Source organism: Jaculus jaculus, chromosome 7, assembly GCF_020740685.1.
Source record: "Jaculus jaculus isolate mJacJac1 chromosome 7, mJacJac1.mat.Y.cur, whole genome shotgun sequence".
NCBI classification, from domain to species: Eukaryota; Metazoa; Chordata; class Mammalia; order Rodentia; family Dipodidae; genus Jaculus; species Jaculus jaculus.
In genome coordinates, this window is record NC_059108.1 from 100391485 (window position 1) to 100404020 (window position 12536).

A 12536-nucleotide genomic window follows, 5' to 3' on the forward strand; every position below is an offset into this window, starting at 1 on the left:
TGTCACATCATCCAAACCTTAGGTGATATTGTGAATGACAGGGTAGAACAATTTAAGAGAGAGAGGATAGAAAAGAATACTGTGGAACACTACCTGTTGTCTCCATGTCAATTACTTCATGACTTCATAGCCACTGTCATTACTTTACCTCAACAGACCTGTACAATGCAAGTTTACTAGCAATCATTTCAATATAATTGATGGACTGAGCAACAACAACAACAAAAACTCATTATATATAAATGGAAAAAGTTAAAAAGAAGAGTTCAGAGGAATGTGGGATTGGGGACATAAGAAGGTATTGGGATGGAATTATGATCAACTTACATTATGCTCAAGCATAATAATAAAAATTTTCAATGAAAGTAAAATTAAATAAAAAGTCTAACTTTTAATTTTTGTTCATGGCACATTTTCTATTTAACCTACTTTCCTTTGTAGTAATAGTTTCTTTTTGTTAGACTTTATTTTTATTACTTTATAGTTACCTATTGCTCCATGCTCTTATAAAGAACTAGGATAAACTTTGGGGTTAGAGAATGTAATTATTTCTGAAAAAATGGTTGTAGGCACTTTTCACCCTAATTATTTTATTATCCCAGGGTTGAATTTGCTCAAGTCTAGAAGCATGCATCTGCTTCATATTTCTCCCCCATTACAACAGGGGTCCTAATCTATAGTTATGTGAAGGGTAATTGACTTCATATATGATTATTTTGCAGTTTTAATGTATCTCATGAGTACTTTGAAAGTATCATTCTACTCTTTGATACTTCTAATGCCCTCGACTTTGTAGGGTGCCCTTGTCAGTCCTCAGTGGAACTATTTCTTTCTTTTTAAAAGCAAGTAATAATATTCTATTTAAATAATGACCTTTAGTTTTAATTTCTATGAAATTTGAAGTACACTTTTACCATAAAATTATTTTTTTTTCTTGTTGAGTTTTATTTCAGTGATGAAAAGAATACAGTTAATGGAATTTGTAATCATTAACATCAGACATGCACCTCTACCTGAAACTCCTATTTTTGACTGGCCTAAATCCTGATGATATTTTTTTAGGCACATCTGTGAATGATTTGTATTCTGATACACAGAGTAAATTTAACATGTTTCGTGGCAGTCTGGTAATGAGAATTATATTCACAGACTAGATTCCTTTATAACTAAAGGCCTCTATATTCTCGGGCTGCCTGTTCAACATTGAGACCATATTTTAAAATATATATTTAAGTAAATTATAGTGTAGGGAAGGGAGATAACCTAGAAAGCTGAATTCTAGCACTGAGAGTCAAACAATAGATAAGATGGTCCACAGTCAAATGCCAAGTTATTCTCCCATTGCTACCTTTTCTGACACAAAGGTCTTCCTAAAAATGTGAAATTCATTTATACAAATAGATTTATCTATGTGGTCCCACTATCAAATTACAGAAAGCAGTTCCACTATCAAAATTATACAAAGCAGTTAGTTAAGGGGACCTTGAGAAAAGCATAGCCCCACGTCCATCTCACAGTTTTCCATTCATCTTTCAATTATTTTCACATGATTAGCATTAAAAACGCAACCAAATACACATATGACCCTCAACCCCCTACACAAAATTGGTCTTTGTTCATTCTCAGATGATAAGACGTCCCAAGAATGACAAGAGTTGGGAACCATTCCCCATAGCCATTTCTTCAACCTTCCATCAACAGCTTTTCATTTCTTGAGCTACTTTTCCAAAGAGGTAATGCTGAGATCAGTCAGAAAGGCTCTCTGAGAAGACTGGTTTGGATTTCTGGGTCTGTTCCAGTCCATTCGAGATGAATTGGCTTGTATCAATGAAGCGCTCAACGCAGTTTACAAAATAGGCCTCAGCCCGACTGTCCAATTTTGGCCCAGGCTTGTCCATGCTCTTCTCCCAGCAAAGTTCCGTCATCTGGTGCACCAGCTGCTGGAAACGCTGCTTCTGCGTCTCCACCTCGATGAAATGCTGCAGCTGGGGATCCACGGAGCCCAAGCCAGCGGCAGAGGATGACGAGGAGGAATCCATCCTGGCGCATCCAAGCGTGCGGAGACGAACACCAAACGACCTTCACGTGTCTCCTTGACGGACGCATAAAATTATTTTAATGGGGCTGGAGAGATGGCTTAGTGGTTAAGCACTTGCCTGTGAAGCCTAAGGACTCTGGTTCGAGGTTAGTTTCCCCAGGAGCCACATTAGCCAGATGCAAAAGGGGGAGCATTCATCTGGAGTTTGTTTGCAGTGGCTGGAAGCCCTGGCACCCCCACTCCCCATCTCCCCCCCCCTCCTCTTTGTCTGTTGTTCTCAAATAAATAAATAAAATAATTTTTTTTAAAAAATTATTTTAGTGATCACTAAATCTCAAAAGATTTTAAGGAGGCATTCCTTATATTTTTTAAACATAAGTAGTGAAGGCATCTTTAATTAATATTAAAATAATTCTTTAAAACAAAATGTTAAAATTAGAGTTAATAATATTTAAGGTTCAGAAATATAAATTAACATTACATTTACTTGAAAAAGAAAATATATATTATGGAGTCTGATAATTTGTTAGAAATAAATTCCATCAAAAGGATATGCATAGTGGTCATGATTCTGACTACTGACTTATTTTCTTTTGTTTAAAAAAAAATCATGCGCATTATAGCAATTAGTCTTAAAGTTATAATTCAAGAATGTTCAAATAGAAAGTGCTTTGAAACTGATCATTTGGCCTTGGTCTGAGTTCCCTGTGCCAGAGGGTATGGGGGTGGGGAAGGAATTAAAATGAGTAGGCAAGCTCCTTGTTTCCTGGCTTCTCCCAGTTCCCTGGAGGCCCAGTCCTTATGTGGGCTGTGGAATAGACCTTTTTCTCTGGTATGCTAAATAGTCACTGTGTACCAACATCCCTGTTCACCTAAGTGAGAGGGTGCATGGACCAAAAGACAAAAACTTGCTTTCTCATCAATAAAATAAAAAGTCTCCCTAAAATGGGAGACTCCACAAAAAAGAAAACTGAAAAATCTTCACCAAGGATTCTTAGGCCTGCAACAGAAGCCTCCAATGATATCACAGAGAAATCAACATTTAATCCCACAAATAAAAACACAACAAATAATGAGATCCTGATCAAAAGAATCACTGAACTAGAAGCAAACCATCAAAAACCAACAATTGTGTTAATGAAATTGGACAGACTCATCTCTTAAAGCATTCAACTTTTGACAGTAGGCTTAACTTGATTGAAGAAAATGTTAGAAACATCAAAAGAGATAGGAATGAATTTAAGGTGAGTCAAGAAATGAAAAATCGCAACAACCAATTGTTAAACTTAATGAAGAAATGAAGACTTTATCAAAAGTAATAATGAGGGCTGGAGAGATGGCTTAGTGGTTAAGCGCTTGCCTGTGAAGCCTATGGACCCCGGTTCGAGGCTCGGTTCCCCAGATCCCACGTTAGCCAGATGCACAAGGGGGTGCACGCGTCTGGAGTTCGTTTGCAGAGGCTGGAAGCCCTCTCTCTCTCTCTCTCTCTCTCCCTCTATCTGTCTTTCTCTCTGTGTCTGTCGCTCTCAAATAAATAAATTAAAAAAAAAAAGTAATAATGAATTCCAGGATACATCAAGAAAGTCGGAATGTAAACTGAAATTGTACCTCAAAAAAATATGGACACAGTGCAAAATAACACAATAGAAAAACAAAAATCAAACAGAACTTAAAAAACCTCTTTAGAATCCTTCACTAACAGAGTTACTCATGTAAAAGACAGAACTTCTGCCCTGGAATAAAAGGTAGAAGAAATTTATTGGGAAGCCAAAAACTGCTAAGTTCAAAAAAATCAAGTGAATAAAATATGAGGTAAATGTGGGATACCTTACAACAACCAAACATGTGGATCATGGGTACACCAGAAGGAGAGGAAAGCCAGGCCAGAGGCATAGAGACTATATTCAAAAAATTTATTGAGGACTTCCGGCCAAGATGGCAACCGCCTAGCTGCACTCCAGATACCGGGGAAAGAAACATAGATGCAGATCCTAAGGAGAGAGCTGCCCCAACATACCTCAAAAGGGGCCCAACTGAAACTAAGGACAATTGGCGAAACAAGCAAGGGTGATGTTTTCCTGTGAACCGGATACCAACACAAAGGGGAAGGAGACCAACGCAGAGAAAAATCAACTCCTACCAAATCAGAGAGCCAGAGCCTCAGAGGCCCCCAACACCTCAGCACTGAAGCAGACCAAAAATGAACCCAAAATGGCTCAGGGAAATTTTGCAGAAGAGGGGGCGGAAAGAATGTCAGAGTCACATGTTGGATAATGATGTGCAGAGACATTTAGCATACCAATAACTGGGGGCTAACTCCACAATGTATGATCCATTTTCATTAACAAGGAGGGTCTAATGGGAGGGGGTAGATCACAGATGAGCCTAAATAATGGTACCAAACTGCCTGTATTTGCTGAAAAGAAAACTAATAAATTAAAATAAAAAATAATAATAAAAAAAATTATTGAAGAAAAATTTCCAAATCTCTCAAAAGAGAGGTCCATCCAGATACAAGAAGCCAACAGAACATCAAACAGACATGACCAGGGCTGGAGAGATGGCTTAGCAGTTAAGCGCTTGCCTGTGAAGCCTAAGGACCCCGGTTCGAGGCTCGGTTCCCCAGGTCCCACGTTAGCCAGATGCACAAGGGGGCGCACGCATCTGGAGTTTGTTTGCAGAGGCTGGAAGCCCTGGCGCGCCCATTCTCTCTCTCTCCCTCTACCTGTCTTTCTCTCTGTGTCTGTCGCTCTCAAATAAATAAATAAAAAATTAAAAAAAAAAAAAACCAGACATGACCAAAGAACAAACTCTCCAAGGCACATCATAGTTAATACTCTTAGCAATAAAAACAAAGAGATATTGTTAAGAGGCAAGAAAGAAACAAATCATAACATACAAAGGCAATTCCATCAAACTTACATCAGATTTCTCAGTGGAAACACTGAAGCCAGAAGGGCCTGGAATGGAACACTTCAAAGTCTAAAATGCTATGGCTTCCAACCCAAGCTATCCTACTCAGCAAAAGTATCCCACATAAGAGATGGTGAAAACTTTCCATGAAAAAAATGTCAACTCTATGATTATATGAATACAAAGCCAAACCTACAGAGAATACATTAGGGAATACTCCACATAGAAGAGTCAAACAAACAATCTCAAGAACCAACAAGAAGATCACAATAACCAAAATAGACCAAGCTCAAAATAGTACAAAGAACAAGAAAGCACCAAACCCTATAAAACACCTCATCATGACAGTTATTAATTCAAACCTCATAGTAATAACCTCAAATATTAATGATCATCCATCAAAAGACACAAGTTATCAGGGTGGATCAAAAAACTGGCCCCTTCTACCTGCTGTCTTCAGAAAACCCACCTCACCATTAAAGATAGATACTTTGTCAGCATGAAAGGATGGAAAATGATATTCTAAGAAAACAGAAATAAAAACAAAGCAATGTTTCTATATTAATATCTGATAAAATAGATGTGAAAGCAAAAGTAATCAAAAAGGAGAATGAAGGCCACTTCGTACTCATCAAGGAAATGATCCAACATGAGCACATCACAATCATAAATATATATTAACCAAACACAGGGGACCACAGTTTATAAAACAAAATCTACTGGGCAACAAAACAAAAATAAACATCACCATCATAGTTGGAGACTTCAATACTCCACTATCATCAATAGACAGATCATCCAAGCAAAAAATCAACAGGGAGATAATAGAGCTCAACAGCATCATAGATTAACTAGATTTAACAGACATCTACAGAATAAACATTCTTGCAGCAGCCCATTGAACCTTCTCCAAAACTAACCATATATTAGGCCATAAAAAGCTGTGCCTACATAAAGTCAGGAAAATTGAAGTAACTTCCTGCATTATGCTTTAAAGCTAGAAATCAACAAGAGATACATCAACAAATCTACCAGCTCCTGGTGACTAAACAACACACTTTTATATAATGCAGGGTCATGGAAGAAATAAGAAATTATAATATTCCAAGAATTGAATAACAATGAAAAACTATCTACCAAAACTTATAGAACACAATGAAGGCAGTCCTAAGGGTAAAATTTGTACCACTAAATGCCTTCATTACAAAGACAGAGAGATTCCAAATTAATAACTTAACTGTCCACCTAAAGGCACTGGAAAAAAAAGAAGAATCCAACTGAAAGAGCTCTAGACAGAAAGAAATAATTAAAATTAGAGCAGAAATTAATGAATTAGAAACTAAGAAAACAATTTTTTAAATTGATGAAATGAAGAGCTGGCTCTTTGAAAAAATAAACAAGATTGACAAATCCCTGGCCAATTTGATCAAGCAAGAGAGAGAGATAGAGAGATATCAAATGAATAAAATGGATAACATCAGACATGAAAAAGGAGAGATCACAACAGACATCAATGAAGTTGGAACAATCATCAGGGCATACTTCCAAAACCTCTACCCCACAAAATTAAATACTCTGGAAGAAGTAGGTAGATTCCTAGACACATACCACCTACCAAAACTAAATTCAGAGCAGATTAATCTCCTAAACAAACCTATCAAATCCATGGAGAGTGAAAAGTTAATCAAATACTCACTCAAAAAGAAAAGTCCAGCTGAAGTCTATAAAACCTTCATTCAGGTACTGAAACCAATTTTCTCAAACTGGTTCATGTAATGGGAGGCTAGAGAATCATCCTCAACTCCTTTGACAAAGCCAGTATCACCCTAATACCAAAACCAGACAGAGATACAATAAGAAAAGAAAACTGTAAGCCTATATCTCTGATGAAGTTAGAAGCAAAGATCCTGAACAAATTCAACAACACATCAAAAGCATTATCCATCTTGATCAAGTAGGCTGCATCTCAGTAATGCAAGTATAGTTCAAAATATGGAAATAAGTCAATGTAATATACCTTATAAACTGAACTATAAGAACCACATGATCATCTCAATTGATGCACAGAAGGCCTTTGACAAATACAACATCTCTTCATGATCAAGTCACTGGAAATAATAGACATGAAGGGTTTATAGCTCAATACAATAAAGGCTATATACAAAGCATCTAAAACCCAAATAATACTTAATAGGGAAAGACTCAAGAATTTTCCACTGAGATTGGGAACAAGACAGAAGTACCCACTCTCACCATTGTTCTTAAATATTGTACTAGAAGTACTAGCCTAAGCAATAAACAGGAGAAATAAAAAGGATTCAAATTGGAAAGGAAGAAGTCAAGTTAGTCCTATTTGTTGATGACATGATCCTATACATAAGTAACCTGAAAATCTCCATTGTAAAACTTCTAAAAATGATTAGTTCCTTCAGTAAAGTGCCAGGGTACATAAATATACACAAATCAATGTACAAAATCAGTAGTTTTTCTATATACAAGGGACAAATATGCAGAAAAAGAAATTAGTAAGGCTGTCCCATTTTCAATATCAACAACAAAAATATTAAATACCTTGGAATAACACAAGGATGTGAAAGACCTATATAATAAAAACTTTCAAAAATTCAAGAAAGAGCTGGGCGTGGTGGCACATGCCTTTAATCCCAGCACTCAGGAGGCAGAGGTAGGAGGATCACAGGAGATCGAGGCCATCATGAGACTACAGAGTGAATTCTAGTTCAGCCTGGACTAGTGTGAGATCCTACCTCGAAAAAAGAAAAAGAATTGAAGACCCAGACTTTAGGTCTATGACTTTTTGAGTCTATGCATTTAACCATTGTCCTCATGTTCAAGTTCCATAACATGAAATTCATATTGTTAAGGCATGGGTTGTCATTCATACCTAGACTTTATGTATAATATTGAAATGTGTGCACATTTCATGTATTTCTTTTTGTGATTGGTAGTGAAAGGGAAACACCAAAGAAGAAGAGAGGAATGAATATGTGCAAAGTACAATGATATGAAAATAGCTCAATTAAATTCATTATCTTGTATACTATGAAAAATATAATCAAAATGATAAAATTCAAGGTATATCTTGAAAGGGAGTCAGGTAGCTTTATTAGGTAGTTTAGGGTGACTGGACCCCAAAAATAAAGACAGAAATGTCTGCCCTTGATATCTACTTTTCTAGAGATCAAAGGATGATCTGATTTCTGTTTTTCCACAAACAACCTCAGCCCCTCCTGGGAGGGAGGTCCTCTTTCTCAGAATTTAAATCCAATCCTAAGGTTTTGATTGGTCAAGATCAGCCCCCAAAACTTGGTAGTCATGGCTGGCCCCTTCCTGAGTCAACCTCTAGCCCAGACCAATAAGCTCTGTTTCAGGTCAACCTGAACCTGAAAGTTAAGCCCTCATAATAAGGTTATAAATAGATATAAGACCAGGAGGAAAACTCTCTTGGCTGTCCTGAACTAGGAGGTTCTGGTAAGCTTCCCTCATCTGGGCCCAGCCCAGTCACCACAAGGGTAGCCCCATCTTACTCCCACATAGGCTCTGTACCCCTTACTGCCCTCCACATGGCAGGAGCTCTCTGAACTTACTTCTCTTTTCTTCTCTTAATCTAATAGTCTCTCTAAACCTTACCCTGTAGCCTATGGATTTTAATTATTTTAATTAATAAGACATCATCATTGGCACTCTAAGTTTAGTTGGTATATTTGTGTATTGGTGCATTGGTATGTTGGCAAGGAATACCATAATTCCTTTTTCAATCTAAGGTTTATATTTTGACCTGACATACTAATTTTTTAATGTGTACATGTAAAATATGGGCATTTTAATGTATAAGATTGTTCATATTAATATTCACAGAGTGGGGGGCATGACATTTCAGCACAATCCCTCTGGAAGAAGAGAGAGTCAAATTCATTTCATATGGAGATGTGATTTTTCTCTTCATTAATTGTATTCATTTGATTTTCCTCTCTTTTCTTATTGCTGTAGCTAAGACTTCAAGCACCATATTGAATAAGAGTAGTAAAAGTGGACACTGTTTTCCTGTTAGTGATTTTAATAAGTTAACTTACAGATTCAGGAATATTAACAAACAATCACAAGCATAAACACAAATTAAATTACATGAATGTACTAACCAGTTTTCTCAAAAAACAAGGGTAAGAAATATTAAGAGCAACCAAGGATTTAAGCCATGTTGCAGTCACGATCAATAGTAAAAATACAGTCTTGTTAGACTACAGGAGATCAAGAATACGGTAGATAACTTCTTTAAAGTACCAAAAGAAAAATTGTCAGCCCAGTGCTGTGAAGTACACTGTGTTTTATAACTTATTAATTTCACATGCCCTGACTTCCCATGACAGGGCATTTGGAACAGGGTCCTTGTGACATGAACTGATTCTGATAAGGTCATGAGGTGAGGCCTTTGTGATGAGATCAATGCCCTGGTGAGAAGAGTTCAGAGGAGCTTATTCTCTCCCTCCTGGGAGTCTTTTTTGTTCCCCTCTGCCATGAGAGAAGGTGGCATCTATAGTCCAACCTCACCAGAAACTGACCCATGCAACTTTGATCTTGGACTTTCAATTTCTAAAACTGTGAGAAAAATAAATCTGTTATCTATGCAAGGCAATCTATGGCATTTTTTAGATCAATCTTGGACTGATCTATCCAAGATACTTGGTGGGGAAAAAGTAAAAAAAAACTTTTTAAATAGGTATACAATCAAGATGTATTCAGATACGCAGTAGACACATTCCATCAACATCAGGCATACACAGGAATAATGCTGAAGAAAATCTTTCAGTGAGATTAGGTAAAAAATAAAGTGTTTCAGTCCTGTGGAAAGTACACTTCAAATATAAAAGCACAGGAAGGTTATAAGTTTAAAAAATGGCAAGAGATATACTGTGAAAAGACTAAACAAAATCAAATTGGAATAGGTGTCATAATTTGAAATGAAGAAGTTTTAAGAAGAAAGAACACTATAACAATAAAAGTTTGTTTTATAGTGACAAAAAATGTTTCAAGAGGATATAAACTAAAGATACAAGTCAGAATGTATCAGGAAAAAGTGGCATTTTCAAATAGAACTAGTAAAATTCATAATCTTGGGTGATAATTTTAATATTTGTACCACAATGACTAGCAGAACTTGTAAACAAAAAGTTCAGAGTTTCAACTTGCCCTAGCTGACATTTATAGAACATTCTACCATAAGACAAAAAAACACACATTACCTTAATGAATATTCCTACAGTTTACAAACATTTACCAAGATAGATATTATTCTAGAAGACAATATAGTAGAACAGACAAAAGCCTCAATGCAAATTGCAAAAGGTACAATGGGTGCTGGAGAGGTGGCTTAGCAGTTAAGGTGCTTGCCTGCAAAGCCAAAGGACTCAGATGCACATGGCACATATATCTGGAGTTCATTTCCAGTGGATGGAGGCCCTGGCATAACTATTCTTTCTCTTTCTCTTTCTCCCCATCTCTCTGCCTCTTTCAAATAAATAAATATTTTTAAAACTAGAAAGAAAAATTAGAAACACATATACATATATTTGAAAAAAGATACAAAGGAATATCTTAATGATTTTCAAGATCTTGGTTGTGGCTAGTGCAAACATGAATACAAACATATGTCACCATTTGTCAATTTGTTTATGTTAATGGTGTGTGGGTTACTTTTTACTTATATGACAGTTCTATCTCAATAAGGCTGCTTTGGCAGATGCCTTTTATATATGTTGTAATGATATAAAAACTCAGTTATTTTTCATTACTTCTTTTTTCTGATATTTCATACTTATAATTTCTTTGCTATTTTTCTCTACTATAATGAAGGAAATATTTACAGCATCATCTACAGTAAACCAATAAATACAGAAATAAACAAAAAAGACACTATTGAACTAAAATATGTGGTGACCTAAAAGGAAAAGAGAGAGAACAAATTGCCTTGCCATATTCAAGCACTACTCACTGCTTCTCATCCACCATAAAATATCATTTTCTAAGATTATAATAACTCATGTCTTTGTTAAATCTTGATACTCATCCCTGTCCCTTCCTGATATGTATTCACTGTGGCAAGTAACTAGCTATTTTTGAACTACATATTCTCCCTTCATATTATTGATTACATGATTTTGGTAACAGACATGTTGCTATAATAATATAAATTGCCTCTGACTTCTATGTTACTCAGAAGTATTTCATATCTCACATCAACTGTCCTGCAGTATAAAATTCCTAATGTCTTCCACAGCAAGTAGAAAATGGATGCAGGAGAGTGAGCCAATCTCTTGTAAGAGAAAGCTTGCTGTAATAGCCCTAAGCCAGCTGAAGAAACATACCTAGTCCAACAAGGTTCTACCTCCCAAATTGTCACCAGCTGTGGACCAAGCATTCAGAATGGATTAATTTATGGGGAACATCTGATTTAAGCCACAGAAAGAAGTACTTTTGAACACTGTTTGGGGGATGTGAGGTGACTGTTGCATTCATGATCTCACAGTGTCTATCGTTACCTGAAGCTGACCTGCACAGTACTGAACCCAATAATAGTCCATCATGTTGGAGGATGGTAAAAAACAGAATACCAAAGTAGACAAGCAACTACTTGGAAATAAGAAAGAATCCAGTGGACAGGGATGGGGGATGAAAGAAGGCAATGGAAGAGGATTATGATCAAACTCCATTAAGCACATGTGTGAAAATTGTCTATAGAATAGTTATTTAAAAAGTAACATCTGGGGCTGGAGAGATGGCTTAGCGGTTAAGCGCTTGCCTGTGAAGCCTAAGGACCCCGGTTCGAGGCTCGGTTCCCCAGGTCCCACGTTAGCCAGATGCACAAGGGGGTGCACGCGTCTGGAGTTCGTTTGCAGAGGCTAGAAGCCCTGGCGCACCCATTCTCTCTCTCTCCCTCTATCTGTCTTTCTCTCTGTGTCTGTCGCTCTCAAATAAATAAAGAAAAATGAACAAATTTAAAAAAAAAAAGTAACATCTGCCTTTATCCTTGTTCTTTTAACTATTACTTTGTTATTCAGTTACTTACCATATTGCTAGTTTTGGTTAACAATCACTTTATTTGATTACAATATTATTTTGGGCCCTGGAGAGGAGGTTTCTGAGTACAGTCTTACTTCCATAGATCTCTGTATTTTGTAGTGTTCATTTTGTTTGCCTTTTCAGAAACTTGGTAAACATCTTCAGATGATTAATTGTTCTTTATATTATTATTATTTTTTTTTTGTTAAAATGCCTGGTGGGGTTTCTGATTCCAATAACCAAAGAATGAATTATAGCATTGCTTTTTTTAAAAAAGTTCACATTCATTAATGTTGTACCAAAAAGGGTATGTGTAAAACCAAAAGTTAATGAACATTATCACATTTGTTTATAGCAGAATCTAGCTCTTCCTATTAAGTCTACTATTCAAACAACAGAGGGAGGTGGCAGTTTAGGGAATGGTAAGAGGAAACCAAAAACCTTTCCACATTTGACGCTGTGTACATCTGTGCTCACAGAGATGGCTTCTTTTATTTCTCTGCCCAGGAAC

The 12536-nt window shown here is 36.4% G+C and overlaps 1 protein-coding gene across 1 annotated transcript; it reads right to left on the minus strand.

Moving 5' to 3' along the window:
• Positions 1-1673: 1673 nt before the first annotated feature.
• On the minus strand, positions 1674-2041 carry LOC101609984 (mitochondrial import inner membrane translocase subunit Tim8 A-like). Its single transcript, XM_045155491.1, has one exon. The coding sequence runs from the start codon at positions 2037-2039 to the stop codon at positions 1746-1748; it is 294 nt and encodes a 97-aa protein (XP_045011426.1). The 5' UTR covers positions 2040-2041; the 3' UTR covers positions 1674-1745.
• Positions 2042-12536: the final 10495 nt, after the last annotated feature.

Bases quoted from the DNA above. Each gene is read 5' to 3' on its own strand.
- LOC101609984 (XM_045155491.1), bottom strand. From the start codon at position 2,039: ATGGATTCCTCCTCGTCATCCTCTGCCGCTGGCTTGGGCTCCGTGGAT.